Below are 23,317 nucleotides of genomic sequence, written 5' to 3' on the forward strand. Positions count from 1 at the left end.
GGAGTCTTAGCCACTGGACCACCAGGGAAGTCCCAAGGAGTTGAATTTCTGAATTGTTCTCTCTAAATTATATTAGTAACTTAGTAGTTGATATTTGGAAACAGCCTGATTACAACATAGCCTCCATTTATAGCACAGGAAGGGTTATCAAAAATTAAATATGGGGCTTCCCTGGTGGCGCAGTGGTTGGGAGTCCGCCTGCCGATGCAGGGGACGCGGGTTCGTGCCCCGGTCCGGGAAGCTCCCACATGCCGCGGAGCGGCTGGGCCCGTGAGCCATGGCTGCTGAGCCTGCGCGTCCGGAGCCTGTGCTCTGCAACGGGAGAGGCCACAACAGTGAGAGGCCCGTGTACAGCAAAAAAAAAAAAAAAAAAAAAAAAAATATATATATATATATATATATACACATATATATATATATAAAATATGGATTGAGTGAATAGGAAATCTACACAGACAACATGGATTGTGCAGTAAAAAACCACTATTGGGGGAATTTGGAAAACTTGCATTTTGCTTCTTTAAGTTAGAGTTTTGAATACTATTCAAATAGTTATTTAAAATGGAAAATTACATTTGCTTTTCCCCTCTGAATCGTCATCTGAATGTAGATTCCCAGTGATGCCCCATGGAAGGCGCCCCTTGCAGAACAGTGGGACCACATGACGATGAAGGAGCTGCTGGACAAGATCTGCTGGACGGAGTAAGACTCGCCATTAGGCACAGGCATTGACTGTGACTCTCTTTCAGGTTCAGTTAGCAATTCCGTTCAGCAGCTATGAACCGAGTAGCTGCTCTGTGTCTATAACGACACCATTTGGCCAGGTGGAGTGCTGAAAAATATTGGAACCATGTCCTGCCCTAAAGATGTCTATACATCAAACCTACTTCTTTGGGATAGTTTTGCATTACAAAGGTGGTATTACCCCCTAAAGTCCTTAGGACAGACCACATTGTGCCACTTCCCTTATTAAGAACAGCTTAAAGATCTCACTTATCAAGCTGTCGATGTAGGGATACTTGTAGACTCCTCCCTGGTGGTCAAGTATGGAGAGAGTGCATCAGCACATGCATTTCAAACACCTATGGGATGGAGTGGAATTCTTCAAAGCTTTGAAGAGGAACTTCTAGAGAAGTTCTCTGGATAATTCACAACTGTCCAGGAAACATGGATCACTGGACTGACTGCTTCCCATTAGGGAGAAACGTGTAGCATTGAAAGAAAGTGTTCATGAGTCATGTATTAAATTGTGGTTGGCAAAGTTGGGAACTATACATGAGCTGTGGAAGCTGTTTAGACAGACAGCGTGGAAAGGCCTCCCTGCTCTTGGACAGCAGGGAAAAAGGAAAGGATGATAAGGGTTCCATCTCAAGCACATGGTGAATTTGTGGTAAGCAAAGTAAGAAAATGGCATTGCTATGAGACTGCTTGCCCATGCTAAACAGCATTAGTTGAGAATGTGGCTCTGGGGTTGATGTCTTCATTCTCTAGGCATTGTGCGGGGCGGTGGGGGGGGGGAGTTGGAGCAATGGCAACTAAAAGTAAAAAGTTTTTAAGGATATCTGAATCTAATATATGGAAATAACCAAAAGACATAAAATGTACATACTTCTTCATACATAAATTCAACTTCTTAGAGTTTAGCTTAAAGAAGGAGAGAGAAAAGAAGAGAGGGAGAAACGGAGAGAGAAAGGGAGAGAGGGAGATTCAAAGCATTATTTTTAAAAGGAAAATCTAAATGTCCCATAATAGAAGACTGGTTAAATTAATTATGGTTTGTCCGAAAACTGGAATACTCTAAAATCTTTAAAAATCGTGTCGAAGAAGAATATTTAATGGCTTGAAAAACATCATACTATTAAACAGATAGAAAAGCAGGCTGTCATCAAGTATGTACAGTGTGATATATCATCTCATTTCTAAAGAGAAAACTGTACATTCACTGCAAGCAACGGATATCCATCAGAATGTTTTTAACATCTAATATTACAATGCAAGCAGTTATCCACGTCATTAAAATTCTTCATCAAACGTCATATTCATGGTTGCAGACTATTCCATGGGAAGTGAATACCATAGTGTGTTTATCTATTATCATTTGACGTTTCAGTTACTTCCAGTTTTTAATCATTACTGTTATTATTATATAATACTCTATGATGAACATGTGCCTCTCCTACGTCTTCAGCCTTCGAAAGCAACCAATTTTGAAAGAGTAAAACCCTTTTATTGTCACGAAATCAATGCCTATTATTAATTACATCCTTTTTAACACTTATCTGATACTATTTACCACTCTGTTTTAGAATGTAGTTTGTAATACAACTTATTTTGTTTGTAATAAAATTGCAGTATTTACTTTTAAATTTTATACATGAGATTTTCAAAATATAGTGAGTATTTTTTACCTGCATTTGTTTTATAACTCCTGTTACAAAAAGCTTTTAATAAATTCATTAGGTCTTCTCTCTCCAGAGAGCTTTGAAGCTCATTGAAGATAGGACTAATTATATTTCTTTGGTGTCACAGAGATCTGAGTTTTTCTGCCATAGTCCTTGACCTAATCCTCCCCTTAGTGAATATTCTAGGTTGTTGGCTGACAAAAGAAAGCATTCTGAGATGTTAAGAATATATGAACACAAAGTAATTTTTAAATTTTTCCTAAGCAAGATAAGCATGATGTCATTTCCTGGTTTAAAGGAAGTAATGCCCAGAATATCCAACCTACCGTGGTTCAAACTAAAGCACAATCATATATTCAAAGACTAATGTTGATCGTTCTTTCTGTTATCATTTATAAAGTGGTTTTCAAAAACAGATTAAATTTATGATGTAGTCACAGCTATGTAAATACACTTTTTAAAACCTATAACTAGAAAAAGAAATGCACCAAAATGAGTCTAGGGATTATCTTTGGGGGGGCAGAAATGTAGAAGATACTCATTCTCTCATCTTTTTACTTTATGAATTTTCCAAATTTTATATAATAAGTGTATATTTTTCATGTAGAAAACATAATAACGTTTATCTTTTAAAGAGTCAACAGGGCAAGGAACATGAAAATATTATTGCACTAGCTTCCTTGGCCTTCCATCCCTCGGATATTTTTCTTCTCATTTCTCTTCTCAGTACAGCTCCTAGAGTAAATCAGATAAAGGATTAAGAATGGCCTGGCCCTCCAGAGACAAATTACTTTTAGATCTCCCTTGATTTCAAACCAGGGTTATTTCTTTCTCACCAAATAGGCAACAGTAACAACTAGAATCACAGCTCTATTTTTATATTTAATATCGGTTATCTAGCTAGGGCAACATTAGGTTTCAGTGATTTATGACTCCCTTGTACCATCCGAATTCACCTATACAATAAAGAACAAAGAAAACGGGACATCAGGAAGCAGCAAAGGATGTTTTCACTTTGAAGTAATATTTTAAACCAATCTTTGGGTATTTGTTTTAGATAGAAGCCAAAAATTGCCTCTGCAAAGAAAGCATGAGTCAGCAATTTCCATCCCTTCAGTTATCATGAGGAATCTTGCAAAACTAACTTGAAGTCACTTCAACATATATATTACACTATATGCAGGCTTAATGATGGGGACTGTTACAAAAGTGCTACAAGTAACTGGTATGTGTGTTAGGTGCGATTCTACAAACTTCCAGAGTCAAGGTACACTAGGGTAGAGAGGTGTCCCTTGGTCAATATTTGTCCCTTCAAGGTTGTCAACTGACTGATTTTAAAGCATTTTGAGGTATTAAAAGCATGAAGTTTGAATCAGGTATGATGTGGTTTGCAGTTGTACCATTTAGTGAGCTGTGAGCTACATGTTATTAACTTCCCTGAGACTCAGTGTTTGGGTTTGTGAACTGGGGAAGAATAATGACTGTCATTTTTGTGACAAATCGATAAGACAATGGGTTTTTAAAAACCATGGAGTGTGAAAGAGTTCAATAAATGGAAGACGGTATTATTTATTCCAACCATTGTCAGCACTACCAGGTGGAAAATTCTGCCTCAGGTGTAACCAGATTAACAACATGCAAACTTTATGTCAAAGTCAAAAGCGGGATTGGTCCTAATTAAAGATATCCCAGAGTACACATTACTACTGGTGAATTTTAGGATCTGTTAGATTTCACTGAGCTGTTGGAATTGCATGAGATCATTCACTTTCTGGTGTGGCTCCAGATAGGACATAACCTCTCATCATTTACCTGCCAACCTCAAGCAAAAGTTCGTCTGTCTATACTCTATCAATCACTTTTTCCCCTCATCCATTCTTTGAGCTGGTCTTCCATTAGACAGTAAAATAACTGAATAGATAACTAATTCTGTACTTGGTACAGCACCTAGCATATCCTTTGAGCATTATGGATCATTTAAAAATAATGTTTAGGGAGTTTCCTGGTGGCCTAGTGGTTAGGATTCCAGGCTTTCACTGCCGCGGCCTGGGTTTAATCCAGTTGGGGAACTGAGATCCTGCAAGCTGTGTGGCATGGCCAAAATAAAGAAAGAAAGAAAAGAAAAGTAATGTTTAATTGATATTTCCCACCAGCCATGTATTCATTCAGACATCTAACAAGTAATTTATTAAGTGCTTAGTATGTTCCAGTCACTATTTTATTAAAGAGGATACTATGGTTAGCAAGAAAGTTAAGATCCCTGTCTCACTGATTGATATTCTAGTGGGGGAGACAGCAATAAAAAATAATAAACCAATAATTAAGATAATTTAAGACAGTGAAAATAGTTTTAAAGCTACCACACTGTGGTAAAATGATAGAGAACGCCAGGGTGCTGGGAATATAGAAGCTGGTGCTCATTTTTCTAGACATATAAGAGTTCATCTTTCTGAGGGGACAGTAGAATAAGTACAGAAGGTACAGGATGAGATAGGAAAGGTAGGCATGGGCTAGATCACTTAGAACTTTGGAGGCCTTGGTAAAAGATCTGAATCTTATTCTGGTTTTGATAGGATGCCACTGGAAAGTTTTAAGCGAGGGAATGACATGACTTAATTTACACTATAGAAAGAGCACCACAGAGGGGAGGGCAATAAAAACCTTTTGGCTTCAAGTGTGGTACACAGATATTCAGTGAGGACAAGTGGAACGAGAGAGACAAGTCTGGAGGAAATAATTCTAATCATCCCGGCAAGAGATGATGCCAATTTGGTGGTAATGAAGGTGGAGTGATGTGATGAGAGACAACAGGACTTCCTGATGGATTGGATGGTGGGAGAGTGATGGAAAGAGAGAAATGAAGGTTGATTTCTGGAGTGTTGGCCTTAGCAAGTGGGTGAATGGTGATGCCTTTTACTGAGATGGGGACGCCTAGGAGAGTAGCAAGTGTGTGGAGAGCAGTCGTAACAGCATAGCATATGGAATACATGCTGATTCTGAGCTAGGTCTTTTGATTAAGGGGAAAATATGTCTCCTATTCCCCAAATCTCTGATGTCATGTTTTATAATATTAGGTTCTAGTGACAATTTTCTGAAACTTGCTAAATTGTTCTCCACTTAGAGCCAAGTTAAGTTTACTGCTTGAATAATTTCCAGAGAATGAAGAAGATGCTCCCCTGCATTTGCCAGCTTTGCTCTTGTTTCTCCCTGAGCAGATCTTCGAAGCAGCTTGCTACTCTCTTTGTGAACCTGTGTGTCACCGCAGAGACGCATGAGGTCTCCGCTCTCTGGTTCCTGTGGTATGTGAAGCAGTGTGGGGGCAGTGCCAGGATCATCTCAACAACCAATGGAGGGCAGGTACCCATTCATACCCTGACCGTTGAAACAGAAAACCACCACTGCCTAAGTGAAAGATTGGCATCATCCTTCAGTCATGAAAGGATGGAACAGGAGGCAGGCTTGTGGCTTTTAGAGCTTAATCATAGCAGCTCAAAGTGACAGTCTGTTGTTAGGTACCCAGTGTGACAGCCCAGTGGCCAATGTCATTTTAAAATTAGGCTTGTCTCCTTTTTTTATGTTCTTTTGCAACTTTCCATTTGGATATACATCCGATGATTATTTGGTAAGTTTGTAAGAGACCAGCTGATGAACATAACTTGAGTACTTCTTGGAAAGGTGAACAGAAAACGTCAGAAACGTATTTTCAGTTTAAAACACACACACCACATGGAATTCATTCATTCATTCAGTGCCTATTTCCTGAGCCTCAGCCTTGTATAATGTGCTATGCTGGGCACAGTAGGAAATGGATTAGAGTTCTTAGCTAATCTCCTCGACAGTCATTTTCCTTTCCTTCCCTTCCTCTTCCTGCCCCCTCCTCCATCTCATCACCCTCTTTCTTCTCCTTCTCCCCCTCCCTTCTCTTTCCCCTTCTCCGTGCCCTTCTTTCTAGACCTATTTGAAATAGTCTTTTTAAAAATTAACTGAACTGAAAATTTAGGAGAAAACAGTCAGCTCAACTGTGGGCGCAATCACGCAGGACATTAGGAAGCTTTTGCAGGTGGGTGCGGTGAGGTGAAATGGCCTCGGTGGCCACAGAAACAGCAGGTACCTGACCCAGGGTGAGACAGACAGACTGTAACAGGGAGTAAGCTGGCCTGGGGATGGGTGGGTCAGCAAGATTCTGAGACTGAGTAACAAGGAAACAGGAAACAGGCCTAGGTGTGCTCGGGCAAGTGGTGGCCCAGCAACTCAACCAAAGGATGCAGGTAGGACACAGAGCAGGGGTCTCGGCCAGGCAGGCGGGACATGGGAGTCAGGCTGAGGATGTCCAGCTGAGTTTGGAGTCTGGGAGTCCATCAGAACATAGCCTGGAAGGCTCGAAAACGTGTAATTTTGTTGAAAGCCAGCAATCATTGGTTAGAAAACAATGGTGAAAGACACTACCCACAAGGGCAGCATGAAATTGTGTACCTCACACAGTAAAGATATGTGAGGAAAACTAGCAACTTAGCAATTTATATCCATTCCTATATTTCCTACCCACCTCTTGGGTCCTTTTTTCTTTCCAGGAGAGGAAATTTGTGGGTGGATCTGGTCAAGTGAGTGAGCGAATAATGGACCTCCTTGGGGACCGAGTGAAGCTGGAGAGGCCTGTGATCCACATTGACCAGACAGGAGAAAATGTCCTTGTGGAGACCCTAAACCACGAGGTGTATGAGGTAACCAAGAGCCTTAAACCAGGGAGAAGAGACCTGAGTCCCATAGATAACCAGAGCTTAAATAAAGCGAAGAATATTCTAGACTTTGTAGACAATGCCTTTGCCAAAAGCAAAAAAGCTACCTTTGGGGCTTCCCTGATGGCGCAGTGGTTGAGAGTCCGCCTGCCGATGCAGGGGACACGGGTTCGTGCCCCAGTCCTGGAGGATCCCACATGCCGCGGAGCGGCTGGGCCCGTGAGCCATGGCTGCTGAGCCTGCGCATCCAGAGCCTGTGCTCTGCAATGGGAGAGGCCACAACAGTGAGAGGCCCACGTACCACAAAAAAAAAAAAAAAAAAGCTACCTCTATCTGAAAGAAAGGAAAACAGAACCATAATATTTGGGGGTGAGGGGGGAGATTTACAAAACACATATTATCAACCCTCTGTATTGGGCTCCTACATAATTAGAAAATCAAAGAAAATATTTATTTGATAACTATCAAGTGCCTCCTATGTGCCAGGCATTATTCTAGGAGTTGGGAACATAGCAGTGAACAAAACAGATAAAATTGTCTGCCTTCATGTGGCTTACATTCTAGTAAAGGAGAAAAGTTGTAATCAGATATATAAAATAGAGACTATGCCAAATAGTAATGAGTACTGTGGAAAAAACCAAGCAGGGAAGGGGGAGAGGGTGTGCCAGAAGGTGAGGTGGGATGATTGGTCATGCAATTTTAAATAGGTCATCAAGGAAGGCCTCACTCAGAAGGTGATGTTTGAGCACAGAACCCAAGGAGATGAGGGATTGAGCCAGGTGGCTCTCTGGGGAATAGTTTTCCAGGTAGACTGAAACAGCCAGTGCAAAGGCCCTGAGGTAAGAGCAAGCCTGGCATGTTGAAGTAACAGCAAGGTAGTCAAAATGGTGGAATTAAGAGGATTGAGGGGAAGAGTAACAGAAGATGAGATCAGAGATGTGACAGGGGTTCCTTTCATGTATGACCTTGAAAGTGACTGTAAGGAACTTAGCTTTGACTCCAAGTGTGATGGGAAGTCATTGGAGGTTTTGAGCTAGGGAACAACAAGAGCTCATTTTGATTCTAACAAGTTTGATTCTTCTAGTTTCTCTTTTAAGAAGAGATTGAGTGGGGGACGAGGGTAAATGAGGGAGAAACATTAGAAAAAGAGCAAAAACAACCCACCAGCAATGTTTAACCACGCCGTTTTTCTTCCAGGCTAAGTATGTGATTAGCGCTATTCCTCCTGTTCTGGGCATGAAGATTCATTTCAGTCCCCCTCTGCCAATGATGAGAAACCAGCTGATCACTCGTGTGCCTTTGGGTTCAGTCATCAAGTGCATAGTTTATTATAAAGAGCCCTTCTGGAGGAATAAGGGTGAGTACTTTTCTTTGCTTAAAAGGTCCAAGAAACTTGGTGCAAAGTCACACATTTGCGTGTAACTGTTTTTCTTAGAATTCGGACGTAAAACATTCATCCAGGTTCTAAGGTCAATTCCATCGAGTAAAGTACATTGGCACACACTCATGCAATTAAGTTCCCTTAGAATATGATCAACCCTTTCCATAATTCAGTATAAAGTTTACTAATCCTTTCACAAAATCTTGTGAAAATAGGTTATTAACATTTTCTGATACAGGTTTTTAAAGTATGAGTTTATAAAGCCGTTCACAAAGGTGGGGATTCTGAAAATTTCCAGGCAATTTCTCACTAGTGTCAAGATTCTACTATATGAAATTAAGTTCATTTATGCGTTCATATATATTCAATAAGTGTGTGGCTCTACTGGATAGAACATTACAGGGATGCCCACTAAAATACTAGATTCTGCAATGATGGAAATGTTCCAGAGCGGCTCTGTCCAGGACAGCAGCCACTAGCCACGTGTGTGGGTATCAAACACTTGAAATGTAGCTAGTGAGACTGAGGACCTGAATTTTTCAATTTTATTTCATTTCAATTGCTTTAAAGTCAAATATAAAAAGCCACGCATGGCTATTTCATTTTAATAGCTTTAAATTCCAATGTAAAAATGCCATGCATGGCTACTATATTGGACAGCACAATGCTAGAGTCTTATCACATTGACTCTCATCACAGCTCCTTTTCTTCCGAGAGGAGTCCACGTAAGAACCGTCAGTACCTGGGACTGAGGGCAAAGGGAAGGATGGACTGAAATGAGGAGCTAGATTGCAGAAGGGAGAGGAAGGATGTGCTGGAGGCAAAGGGGGAAAGTTTCATATTCTTACCTTAGGGCGGTTCTTCCTGTATCTACCCCTTTCCACCACATTGCAGCCTCCTGATTCTCCCCCTTTGCAGGAAATTCTGTTTAGGACTGTTATTGGATTGGTGCATCAGTTGAACAAGTAATCTATCTTTCACAAAGGACGGTGCAGTGACCCACCATGGAGAGCTTGCTGGTGCTAAGCTGCTTCCTCTCGTGATCCAGGCCACCCGTTTTAGACAGCTGGTTGCTGGCAAGTGGATAAGATTTAGGACCATGGAATGGAGATTTTTTTTCTCTTAATGACTCAGAATGCCTTTATTTATGGAGAGAATCTCTAGCTTTCCATTCATGTCTGCAGACCTTTATCTTAGGTCTGCAGTGTGCCAGGCAAGTTCATTGTTAGGTACTAGTATCAAAAAGAAAACCCAAGATGCAAACTATTATATATAGAATGAGTAAACAACAAGGTCCTACTGTATAGCACAGGGAACTATATTCTGTGACAAACCATAATGGGAAAGAATATGAAAAAGAATAGATATATATGTATAACTGAATCACTGTGCTGTATGGCGGAAATTAACCCAACATTGTAAATCAACTACACTTCAATAAAATAAATTAAAAAAAAAAAACAGAAAAGCCAAGTTCTTCATCCTCAAGAAGAGGCTGGATCTGACTCGGTCCTTATTGGTAATGAGCCTTGAGTTACACTTTAAAAAATGATTGTAGACATGAGAGCCTCTTCAAAGCATTTTCAATTTCTTTTGAGAAATTGAATGTGTTTCCTCAGCCAACCTCTACTGAGCATCTATTGTATGACAGGCGCTGTGCTAGGCATTGGGAATTCAAAGGCATGTTTCCTTGCCCAGAAAATCCAGACTTGGGAGGAAGCCAGTCTTGTAAACTGATAATTGCATTACAATGTATTGAGTACACTGTTGGTGTTACCTAGGCTATTATAGAAACACAGGGGAGGGCTCCAAGACTCACATCCAATACCATTCCTGTTACATCGATAAGCAATTCAATAACAATATTTTGAAGGATTCTATAAGGGAATGAAATCTGAGGAAGTTAACTCTTGTAAGAAGTTATTTGCTTTGTGTCAGGCTTTCAACGCCATCCCTAAAGGCACTGTGGTTAATGAGTAATGCAAAAGCACAGGGCATATGAGTTAACCAGATTCAAAGGGGGTGATTTTTGCAGCCCCAAACAGCCTAGCACAGTGACTGGCACATATGAGGCACTCAGCAATCAATCAGTCAAGATTACTGTTTGTTTGTTTTGTAAGTGCAGCGTGGTTTGGACTATTAAAGAGAAGGTAACTTTTTGCCTTTTGATACAGGTAGCCCTAGCCAGTTCTTGCTGGCTTGTAGAATGATTGTCCCAGGAAATGCTTTCCAGTTTCTTAAGTGTGTAATATCTTTGTGAGTTTACAAGGAAGGGCCCCCTCTTCTTTGCTGGTCTCCCACCAAATCATCCTAAGCTCAGCCACCCTCACCATCAACACCCTGCCCTCCTGGGGTCCCTGCAGGGGCAGGGGGTGCATCACAGCCACCTTAGCTTTGCCTCCCATCCCTACTTACCTGGAGAGAGCAGGCTCTTGCCAAAGCCTTATATCTTTCAGTATCCCTCGCTTTTGCTCATCTACACCATTTCTATTTTCCCTTAAATCTAAATGATTTCAACTGAAGTTTAAAATAACAGAAGCAGTACCTGCTTTTAAAAAAAATTACAGAAGTGAACTTATTCACTATAAAACTTTCAAAAAATAAAAGTGTATGAAAAATGTCCCTCTCCAATTGCCCCTCCCCCCTTGGGGAACCACTGTTAAAAATGTAAGTTGTTTATCCTTAGAGATTTATTGTAGGCACAGGTAATATTTTCAATATATTGTACACATATATTGAAATGTATATATACTTTAAATGTATATTAAAGAATATGCATAACATTTATATGCAAATATAATTTTAAATAAATGTTATATACTTTCCCCAAACCATTTTTTAAAAAAATCATAATACACATTATACTGAAATTTGCTCTTTCCTATTAATGGTATGCCACAGACATTTCTCCACATCAGTGCATTTAAATCTACCTCATTTCAACAACTGAATAAACAGTATTTCACTGTATGGCTCTATCAAAATGTGCCCGATAGGTATGCTGATGATAGGCATTTCGATTGTTTCCCAGTTTTTGCTATTATACACTATGCTACAATAAACAGCTTCCTTCGTATTGCTCTGAAGATTTGAATAGGAGCATTTCCTTTTGATAAATTTGTAAAAGTGCAATTACAAAGTCAATTGACTTGGGTAGACCAGCTAATTAATATTTTTAACTTTCTGCCAATCAGTAGGGGAAAACGTCCCATTTATCTATAATTTGTAAGTTTCATCATGAATAAGGCTTCAGGGCTGTGTGAAATCATTTTGTAAATTATCTATTTATCCTGTGCTTATTAATTTTTTTCTGTATGTGTTGCAAATATTTTCTCCCAGTGTACCAGTTTTTTTAAATTTTTTTATGATGGTTTCATTCTCCTATGAAATGTATCTACATTCGGCTTTTCTGGACCAACAATTCTTTTCCACTGATTTTTGTCACTGGGCTCCAAATATTTTTTATAGCCCTATATTTAAAAAATTAAACATCAACTACCACTGAATATATTTATTCCTAAATTATGTACATGGACCACTGGAAAAAAGTGTATTGTTTTTCTTATAAAATATACAAGAGTAGTCATTTTTGAAAAGCTGGAATTGAAAAATAAGATTCTCTAATATCTTTCTCCACTATCCAGATGTGCAATCTAGGTGTGCACACCCCACTTTGGAGAACACAGATTTATATTCTGTAATCCTTTGGCAGCACTGTACTGTTTTAATCCCCGTAGCTTTATAATATGTTTGACATCTGGTAGGATATTCTCTCTTCATTATTTTTCCTGTAATTTTGTCCTTGGTAAATGTCAGTTATTCTTCCAGATGAATGTGATCGCCTTTTCAGAACTCCTCCTTCCACACTTCACGCTCAAAAAGCTTCTCCTGAATTATTTTATTCTGAATAGTCCTCTTTGTTACCTCCCATAGGTACAATATCTTCTTTTTTCTCCTTGAGAATGTTACTTGCCACTTTGGGGGAAATTTCTTCTACTCTTTGTCTTTTCTTCCTGAGAGTTCCTTTTTGTTTGTTAGTTTGTTTCTGCTTTTGTCTTTGCTTCTTTTGTTAAAGAATTTTGTTCAATGTCTAGATGTCCTTGAATGGCCCTTCCTTTTTAAGAGTGAGGCTGAACCAGGCTAACTGGAAGTCCCATGTGCATGGGCAGAGCTCCTGAGCTTTCTACCTACAAATGATAGAACTGCTGCTGATGCCACGTGGTTTGTTCTGGCATGAACAGGACTCTTCCCTCTGCCCCTTGTTCCTTCACTTCCGCCCAGTGCACATGCATGGTGCAGAGACCAACTTTGTGCTGTGAAGGACGTGTCCAAGGAGCCCCTCCACCCAGAAAGCAGGGCCTCCACCCCAGCCAGCCTGGTGTCCTGCATGATCCCTCTGTCCAGTCCAGCAGAACCCCAAGTGACCCCTGAGCCCTTGCTCTTTTCTCTTATCACATCCTGTCCTCTTTCTTGTCTCCTTATAACAAGGTGATTCCTTAACTAGTTCTGTTGTATTCGTAAATCTTCTTAAATTCTTCGACAAACTTTAAACATTTCTCCTTCCCCTATTTCAGTTTTTCTCAATGTTTTTTTAGCCCCAGTACACCTGAGGGGCATGCAAGTACCCCTCAATCCAGTGACTGACTAGGACTATAGATGCAAAGTGGGGAGAGTCGTGGGGGGAGAGAGAGAGAAGCAAGTGCAGGTAAAAAGGCCTACAGGTGTGTCTGCTCCCACACAGGTCGGGACAGTGCATACCCTCCAAGTTATTTCTCTGTTCTTTCTTCCTCATTTTGAAACCCACTCATTGGATTTTCTATACAACATTAGTTCCCAGGTCTTCCACCATAATTTTGTTCGAACAACCTCAATTTGCAAGTAAATGATGAAGCAGGAGGAGTGGTACACTGTAATCGGATCTTATTATAACATTTCAAATTCTGCCCTGACATTTTCACCATTGCTCTGTTGTATTCTTCTGTTGAAATTAATATATTTTGTTCAGGAGGGGAATGAGAGAAGCACTTTTGTGCAGAATGAGCTGAAATTGTTTTCCAAGTTGTTCCGGAGGTCCTGTTTGAAATGAGGGTTTGGGACTCTGTGCATTTTATTTTCTTATTATTTTTTCTATATCCAGCAAAGATATCTTTTTCTTTTTATTTATTTATTTTTATTGGAGTATAGTTGCTTTACAATGGTGTGTTAGTGTCTGCTGTACAACAAAGTGAATCAGCTATGTGTATACATATATCCCCTCCCTTTTAAGGAGGAGGGTGGAAAAGTGGAGGGACTCTGTGCATTTTAGTCATCTGGGTCCTCTATGCCCTGTCTCTAGATAATCAAGAACTAGTTAGCGTCGAATAAGTGGCTCCTCATAAAAGGTGAATGTTCAGTCCCTTCTACTTTACAGTAATAGACTAGCGTTTCTTTAACACATCTTTGGTTTTATCTGATTTCCTGTGAAAGAGGAAAGAGGGGCACACGTATTAACAGCAAGGAAAACAAGATTTCATTAAATGTTGGCCTGGATTAATTCATAATATCACGTTGCTTCTTTGCAGAGAGGGGCTTACCGTTTGAGTTTTTCACCAAATGTTGGCTCCTTAGCCTTCCTTTTGACATCAGCTTGGTTGGACTTTGTATATTTAGGGTATAATATCTTATTTTCAGCCTTTGGGCTTCTCAGGTTGAAAAACGTGTGCTTCGTCGTAACTGCTAAGGGTAGCTTGATAGGGTGATGAATGCCTTTTTCCATTTTGCTCTTCTCCAAGATTACTGTGGAAGCATGATTATCGAAGGAGAGGAAGCTCCAGTTGCCTACACGTTGGATGATACCAAACCTGATGGCAGCTATGCCGCCATAATAGGGTAAGGCATGCTTATGGTGGTGTGATAATCTTCCACGTTGACAACGTATTCCTATACTGTTAATAAATGTGCCCCAAACTGTGTTCAATAATTTTTTACCCAACGTCACTCTTCTCCAAATTCAGCAGTTGGAAAAATCTTATTGCTTTTTAAAAAATAATGTCTTCAAACAAATTAATATTTAGAAAGGAATTAGAATACCAGTAACATATGAAAATTTGTTAAACTAGTTTTCTGCTTCATGTTTAATACTAGGGGTTGATATATTCTGGTAAGCTATCTTTTGTGAAAACATGATATGAAGATTTGACTTAGGGTGTTTCACTAAGAGGGCTTCTTGTGGAGGCTGTGGAGGCATCTATGGTATTTACATGGGATGCTGAGATTTCCCAGGTCCCACTAGAGAGGGACGAAGACTAGCCCAGTTCTCAGCTTGGCAGGGAAAAGCAGCACAGATGGGGATGTCATGGGCGGTGGTTACCTGGAGAAGCCAAAATTGAGATGGCTTTCAGGATCCGTATGAGTTTATTTCAGAGAGCCAAGGGTCAAAACAGGGAGATCAAAGCTAGCTGGTAAGTTGAAGGCAATCGTAGGGCTAGAAATGGAGGCGGATTCTAAAAGGCTGGGCACTAGGGAGATACCATCTTGAAGATAGAACCAAAGAGGAAGGGCTGGATGAAAATGGAAAGTCTCAGACACATCTAAGGTAGATATTTGAGGCCCAGGGCATATTCCTGTTGAGCACCAGCTATGCAGTGGGAGATGGGTCGGTCATGGTATTATCCCAGGCAAAAATTATGGCCAGTCATCTGTTTTGAGTCCCTTGAATCCCTAAAACTAGAAGGCGCCTTTTAGTGTCAGGAATGTAACCAGGAAATAGTAAAACATGGAACATAAAATTAGATAGTGTATGATTTGTTTCTTCTGGTTCACTTTTAACTTGTACACTAGGCACATGTGTAGCTATAGAAATGAGGCCAGGATGAAAGCAGCCATTGATTTCCCCTCCTTTTTCTTGTTTGTACGTTTTAGATTTATTCTTGCCCACAAAGCCAGAAAACTGACCCGTCTTACCAAAGAGGAAAGGTAGGGGAAAAAAGTACCTCTTCTCTCTTCCCTCCCTCTCTCTCCCTCCCTCACTCCTCCCTTATTTCCTCTGCCCCTCTCTCCCTTCCTGCCCACCTCTGTACTCCATCTCCCTTTCTTTCCTACTTCTTTTCTTCTTTCTACCCACTTTCAACTTTGCTTAACTTTTAAACTTAAAGACTGCTTAATACTATGTGTATTTCCAACACAACATGTCTGTTATGTTCATTATGAGGGTCTTGTATAAAGGCACAATGCTGATAACTGAAGAACCAAGCATTCAAAATAATATTTATTGAGTTTATCGTACATAAGATACCATGCAAGGAGCTATGGAGGATACAAAAATGGATATAGCCCAGGAGCTGAAGTTTTACTTGGGGAGGAGATAACCAGGTAGACAGATGACCGCATTGCAGGGCAGTCTGCAGTACATCCTGCATGAAGGATGCATAACTATTACAGATCATAAGTACAGAAGGACTAGTTTCTCTGGAGGTGGCAATTTCTTTCAGCAATTAGTATTCACCACTACCAATTATTTATCCCCACACCACCACTGATAACATGTTTACCAACTAAGAGCCCCTGAATTACGTTATAGCACATTCCTATCCCTCACAACCCTGCACCCTCCCCCCGCACCATTAGCATGCTGCTTTATGCCTATTGCCATCACTGTGCTTGGCCAGGGCTATGGAAGTCTGACTGACCCACTCACTAAAAAAATGTCCCGGGCTCCCCTGGTGGCGCAGTGGTTGAGAGTCCGCCTGCCGATGCAGGGGACGCGGGTTCGTGCCCCGGTCCGGGAAGATCCCACATGCCGCGGAGTGGCTGGGCCCGTGAGCCACAACTACCGAAGCCCGCGCGCCGCAACTACTGAAGCCCACGCACCTAGAGCTCGTGCTCCACAACAAGAGAAGCCACCACAATGAGAAGCCTACGCACAGCAACAAAGTGTAGCCCCCGCTCGATGCAACTAGAGAAAGCCCGCGCACAGCAACAAAGACCCAATGCAGCCAAAAGTAAATAAATAATTAAAAAAATACACTTAAAAAAATAAAAAAATAAAATAATAATAATACTTTTGAAATCATTGGCCTAACTCTAAATCACCTGTAAGATCCCCTTTAACAATACTATTCTATAAAAATCAGAATGGAAATAAGTTTAATCTCATACCTTAACTGACTAATTATAACTTTTGGCTTACATCCAATTCCCCCGTAAGACTAAATTTCTTAAGAGCTACCATTTATTGAGCATTTATTACGTATGTACCAGTTATTGAGCTGGGAACTTCATATGCTCTATATCAGTGGTTCTCAAACATAATCACCTGGAAGGTTTATGAAAACACAGTTGCTGCCACTGCTGTTTCTGAGTTAGAAGGTCTGGGATGAGGTCTGAGAATCTGCATTTCTAACAAGTTCCCGGGTGATGCAGCTGCTGTTGCTGGTCCTGAGACCACATTGTTTTACCATCATTAGTGAAAAAAATCAGGTGAGTTTGTTGATGAAACTAAAGGTCAGAGAGTTTAAGTAACCTGTTCAAGATCTCATAGCATGGAAGAGGCAGAAGCAGAATTCGAAGCTTTTCCTGCTCCACTTTGCCCATTTCCTCTTAGTGGGATGGGGAGAGAAAGGAAGGTGAGCAAGAATCATGTCTCAGTCCTCCCAGAATCTCCAGTGCTTAGGAAATTGACAGCAGGTACACAACGTTTTCTTGAATGGATGAACAAATTGCTGTGTGCCCCCAGTGAGGCAGGCAGTGTATCACTTTCTTTTCTTTAAAAACTATTTGTGACCTCACAGATTTAAGATATTGGAACTAGAACAAGGTGCCTTGTTTTGAAAAATTACAATGAAATGTCAAGTGGAAGCAATAGCTCAGAATCTTTTTGAATGATGGGAATCATAGGTACATCTTTGACTTTTTCTTCCTTTCTCATTTTCACTTATTTTTCCCCCTCTCTTCCCATAGGTTGAAGAAACTTTGTGACCTCTACGCAAAAGTTCTGGGCTCACAAGAAGCTTTGCACGTAAGGCTTCCCAACCCTTCCCTAAGGGAGAGAGATCTTGCTTTGTTGTCAGGGGGCTAGCAGGGATGGGCTTGTGCAAGAAGGGCTCTAGAGCTCATGTTTTCCCTGATCTATTCTCGGAGGAGTCTGCACCAGAGTTGGTAAACTTATGAGTTGTCCCAGAGAGTATGGGCCCTGGCTGTGCTAGTGGCAGCTTAGGCACCTTGCAACACTGATGTGTTTTAGGTGGTGCTACCCTTGTCCCTGAGTTCAGAGCTCTTCCTGTAGCAGGGAAGACATGCTGATTGGCTCAAGGTGAGCCCTGTCAGCTGAGTTTCCTAGACATCTTGGCAGGTAGCCTGAGGAAGCTGTGATCTTCAAATTCAAAGTAGTTCCCCTCCCCACTGGGTGGTTAAAGGTGGGATGGGATGGGTAGGGAGGCAGTGCGGTAGGGGCATTTGGTGATAGTCAAAGGGCCCAAAGGGCCCATAACCATTAGCCATAACGACCTCCTTCATCAATATTTAAAACAATGAACCGACATTCTCGTTCCATTCACAACTGCTGGGTTTTTAATGTTTTGACACGGATTACGTCACCTTTTGAAAGCTATTATTAAATCCAGTTATCCGTGCAGCACTTGAAGACAATGGAAAAGGATGTACAAATGAGCAGTTAAAGCACGAGAAAATCTAATAAAGGGGCTAAGAATGTTTAACTTGTTAAGCCTCTTAAATCCAGATCTCTGCAGTGCACGCCTTGACCTAGTTGAACAGCTACATGGCTTCATCTTATTCCTCAGACACTTACTTTGCTCAGCTTTGCAGTGGCTTTCCTCCTCCTAGTCAAGTTGTTGTGGCTTTTGAATTTGTCATTTTTGTTCATCCTTTTAAAGCAAGAGTTACTTGTTATAGGTGAAACACACGCTCTTGAAGGTTTGGGGGATTCCTCCTCAGTAAATGAACAAGAATGATGAATTGACTGGTTTGGAGAGAAACATAATAATAATGAAGAATGTGTTTTGTTTCATTTTTTTGCTTTCACACACCTTTTAACAAGTTTAAATATAAGCATAGCCTCTGGGCGCAAGTGTAATATGAGTGAGGTGGCAAGACCCAAAGTATATACACATTAAAAATTAATCCTACCACAGCTGCTAAAATTGACTGGTCTTTCTGTTTAAATATTCGGTTCAAGATATTTCTCCCTGGTAGATACTCAAGCTTTTTTGAAGTTATGTTCTGAGACACCCTCAGGCTGAGGCAGTGCAGAGCTGAGGATTCTCCGACAACCTGTGAGATGGTTGTTCAGGGAAAACCCCAGTGGGAGGGGAAAGAAGTTGTGCTCAGTTTCCCAAAAAGTTGATTATTTTTAATATGGGAAAGTCTCTTTTCCTAAGAAGAATGTGGATGATTAGTTGCTGGTGATAAAAATGAGGTGGTCCTGGGAATTCCTGGCTGTCCAGTGGTTAGGACTCCGAGCTCTCACTGCTGAGGGGCTGGGTTCGATCCCTGGTAGGGGAACTAAGATCTCACAAGCCACAAGTCGTGGCCAAAAAAAAAAAACAAGTTGGTCATGCTGTTGTTTGCTCTTGACACAGAGATGGGCACTTGCTTTGGTGTCTGTCCTGGGAGCAAGGAAAGGTGAAAGATGAAGTCCAACCTTTCTTCTGATCAGCTGGCTGGAGACAGCCAGAGAAGGGTGCTCATGAGATGGAAGAGGGCCGGGCCTGAGGCATCAGAGCAACTTACACCCCTCAGACAGGGCCTCGTGCTTTGTAAATAGGATTCGTTACAAATGACTATCCGAAGTCCCATGTGTGACTGCAAATTTTTAAAACAAAACATCTTCTCCAAATCTATTTTTATGCTCACATTTTTCTCTTAAGACTTGCCGTGTTGATTTTATCTTTTCAAAATAATACCTGGGCTTCCCTGATGGCGCAGTGGTTGAGAGTCTGCCTGCCGATGCAGGGGACGCGGGTTCGTGCCGCGGTCCGGGAGGATCCCACATGCCACGGAGTGGCTGGGCCCGTGAGCCATGGCCGCTGAGCCTGTGTGTCCGGAGCCTGTACTCTGCAACGGGAGAGGCCACAACAGTGAGAGGCCCGCGTACCACAAAATAATAATAATAATAATAATGATAACACATGTTTAGTTATTGTAGTAAAGAGCTTGAACTTTGCAAAATCTCAGCTAATGTTTTGCCTGTTCATGGCAAAAACATATTTTTCAGACCGATAGCTGCCTGCATCGCCATCAACAGAAGTGCCTACGTCCCATGAAAACATTAATCTGTCTGTTCTAGCTTCTCTCAACGAAGTTGACTTGCATGAAAAAAATGAATCTGGTCATTCTTTTTCCTTAACAGGCATGCTTTTCTACTTTTTTCATCCTCCTTACTCCAGTAAGCATAAATCCCTTTTTAAACTTGTCTTGAAACCATTAGGCACTAAAAACTTCTTAACATGTAAGGCCAGTTTAAACATAGAGCTAGACAATTGCAGCTTATGAACAGTACCTGGGACATGAATGAACCAAGTGAGAAAACTTTCTAAGTCAGAATTTCTTAGAAGTCTATTACCAAGGACATTTACCTGCCCAAAGTCCTATCTCTAAAAACATCGGGATAATAAGGCTCTATTTCAGACAGATACTGGTTGTCCAATAGGAAGCCTACTGGACTGTGTTTGATTTATTCGAGACTAGATTGCTTCCTTTGAGTCTCCTTTGAGTTTTTGTCACTCTGCCTTGCAGCCGGTGCACTATGAAGAGAAGAACTGGTGTGAGGAGCAGTACTCCGGGGGCTGCTACACGACCTACTTCCCCCCAGGGATCCTGACTCAGTACGGAAGGTAGAGTAAAAGTGGGCTCAGTTCTAACTGAAACTCCCTGAATCTGAGTCCATAACTCTAAGAAGGTTCGTGGAGCTCTTCTCCGCTGTTCCTTGTAAATGCTGGAAAAAAAATCCCCAAATCCCCAATTTCCTTTGGATCTCGTGAATCTCACTAATGAAGTCATTATAATTCTGCATCATGGTGGTGCCCTTGACTCTTAATTCCTCTGAAGGAGCAATCCCAATCAATAGAACCAAAGAAGGTGGCAGCATAAGAATAGGAATTTAGATAGAGGGTTCACTTATATTGTCAGAAGAAGTGTCTTTATACTGAGTTTAGGGCTCAGTAGAACTTCCTCAATGGGCACTGTATAAATGCCAACATGGGTACAGCATTATAAAAGCAAATTGTGTTCTAGACTGGGGGTAAAGGGACTTGGGTTCCACCCCCTGATCCTACCAATAACCAACTTTGTCATCCTGGACGGGTCACTTCTCCTCTCTGGACCTCACTTTCCTTAGCAGGTGTATGAGAAAGCGCAAGATGGCATACAGTAGACAAGAATCAGTATGTTAACAGGAGCATAAGTTATTTTTCACATCTTCATTGAGATATAATTCACATACCATACAATTCACCCATTCGAAGTGTATAATTCAATGGCTTTTAGCATTTACAGTGTTGTGCAGCCAGGTGTGACTCATTGGTGTTTAGTTCATTGTATTCGATGACAACAACCAGGTATGAATTAGTAATATAGTAGTAATTATTATGACCATCGAAGTAATACTAAACGAAGTAATCATTTAATGCCAAGAGCTCAATCTAAACAAAATAGGAAATGTAGAGTGATGAGTAAAAGGCTGAGTATGCAACAAAAAAAGGGTATTAGTAAATGTAAATGGCTAATCAATCTGTTTGTGAAAACCAGTCAAAGAAGGATTAAAACCTGCTTGTGGGCTTCCCTGGTGGCGCAGCGGTTGAGAGTCCGCCTGCCGATGCAGGGGGCACGTATTCGTGCCCCGGTCCGGGAGGATCCCACATGCCGCGGAGCGGCTGGGCCCGTGAGCCATGGCCGCTGAGCCTGCGCGTCCGGAGCCTGTGCTCCGCAACGGGAGAGGCCACAACAGTGAGAGGCCCGCGTACCGTAAAAAAAAAAAAAAACCTGCTTGTGAGAGGATACATAATGGCTTTGGTGAGCACTTTCCTCATCTTCCTGAAGATGGTAAAATATCATCTATGAGATCATTCAGAGGGTGCCACCTGATTAGCTACTGGTCATTAAGTTAATTTTTGGATATGCTGATTGTAGAATATGTCCGTAGTAATTGTTTCATTCAGCACTTATTGGCTAAGTGCCAACTATTGGCCAAACACTCTGCTGAAAACTTCAATATATAGGCAGACCTCGAAGATATTGTGAGTTCGGTTCCAGACTACTGCAATAAAGCGAGTCACACAAAATTATTTTCTTTTTGGTTGCCCAGTGCGTACAAAAGTTATGTTTACATTATACTGTAGTCTATTGAGTGTGCAAGAGCATTATGTCTAAAAAAATTTACATATCTTAATTAAAAAATACTTTGTTGCTAAGAAATGCTAAGCATCATCTGACAATGCCGGCTTGCCACAGACCTTCAATTCGTGAAAAAAAAAAAATGCAATATTTGCGAAGCGCAATAAAGCAAAGCACAACGAAACAAAGTTTGCCTGTACCAAGATAAGCCCTCCCTGCTGTAAAGGAGCTGACGGTGTTAGGAGCTAGGGTAGGGATGGGGAGAGGAGAGAATATCAAACATTGACTCAAACATACTATGGTAAGTACTCTAAGAATAGAGGGGCATAAAAATGCTATGGGGGCCCAGGGAGGGATGGGCTAGCCTTACCTAGAGAAAGCTGAGAAGGCTTCATAATACACATACCACCTGAGAATTGTAGAAGGCAGAGAAAAGGCTATTGGGGAATGTACTCTAGGCAGACGGAACCATTTGAGCAAACGCTTCCTGCAGGAATCTAACAAGTTCATGGAATGTCTGGGGAAAAGTTACACGGCTGGGCCCTATGGGTGATTTTGAGGATAGGATAGAGAGTAAGAAAGGCAGATAGGATCCTTTGCTTCATAGAACACATTTAGGAATACAAAACTTAACCTCTCAACAGAGAAAGACCATCAGTTTTGTGATGTGATTAGATTTCTGACCACGGAGTGGCTAGTTTCATGCTCAATCCCATAAGGAGTGTCAGGAAAATGCCTTTGGAGTGATGGGGTCAGTGGGGGGCGGGGCGGGGGGGGAAGGACACTCACCTGCACTAGCCTGACCCTGACCACATGAAAGAAGCAAGATAAACCCCATCATATCAGGCATTTGTGGTGACATGGCAGCACCCTCCTTCATCTTTATTCCTTCTCAGGGCCATGTTTCAGGCTTCATGTGACTAGCTTCAATCTGTAGGATGGAAACTGAAGCAGAGCATATCTTAGTGACATACCTCTCAATCCAAGCAAGGACAACTGGCCCGCAGGGGTTCCCTTGACCTTTCGGGTCCATGACATTTGGGATACTGCAAGGAATTTTATCTTCATGGCCTAGAAATTACACAGTAAATGTTCTGCTTCCAAATGGAAGACAGAGGACAGTATTGACAGTACAACTCTAGTAAAAAAATAAACTCACATTTCTTAAGGTTTTTTACTTTAAGAAATGTGTGTTGATTTCTTAGACTGAAATATCGGGTTGGGTTTTTCTGTAAGATGTTATGAAAACCCGAATGAACTTTTTGGCCAACCCAACACTTTAGTGATTAAGTAGTGGTAAAGCACATAAGGACGTATACGTGGAAATATCCTATAATGTCTATTCCCTCACCTGCACGAGAAACGGCAGGGATTTTCCTTCCCCAGTTTTGGGGCTTTCTTTTTCCCCAAAGGAAGAAGATTTCCACGTGACAAGTGGAGGGAAGATATCTTTGCCTGTTTGAAATAAATTC

The 23,317-nt window shown here is 41.2% G+C and overlaps 1 protein-coding gene across 1 annotated transcript in view; it reads left to right on the forward strand.

Annotated features, from left to right (window-relative positions):
- Positions 1 to 23,317, forward strand: part of MAOB (monoamine oxidase B) — a 111,344-nt gene that overhangs the window by 83,021 nt on the left and 5,006 nt on the right. The window contains exons 5-12 of the mRNA XM_067722178.1: positions 611 to 702; positions 5,618 to 5,759; positions 6,974 to 7,123; positions 8,336 to 8,495; positions 14,291 to 14,387; positions 15,420 to 15,473; positions 17,457 to 17,514; positions 20,250 to 20,347. Of these exons, the coding sequence (XP_067578279.1) occupies positions 611 to 702; positions 5,618 to 5,759; positions 6,974 to 7,123; positions 8,336 to 8,495; positions 14,291 to 14,387; positions 15,420 to 15,473; positions 17,457 to 17,514; positions 20,250 to 20,347 (851 nt within the window). The remainder of the gene's footprint in view (positions 1 to 610; positions 703 to 5,617; positions 5,760 to 6,973; positions 7,124 to 8,335; positions 8,496 to 14,290; positions 14,388 to 15,419; positions 15,474 to 17,456; positions 17,515 to 20,249; positions 20,348 to 23,317) is intronic.

Source organism: Pseudorca crassidens, chromosome X (assembly GCF_039906515.1).
Source record: "Pseudorca crassidens isolate mPseCra1 chromosome X, mPseCra1.hap1, whole genome shotgun sequence".
Lineage (NCBI taxonomy): Eukaryota > Metazoa > Chordata > Mammalia > Artiodactyla > Delphinidae > Pseudorca > Pseudorca crassidens.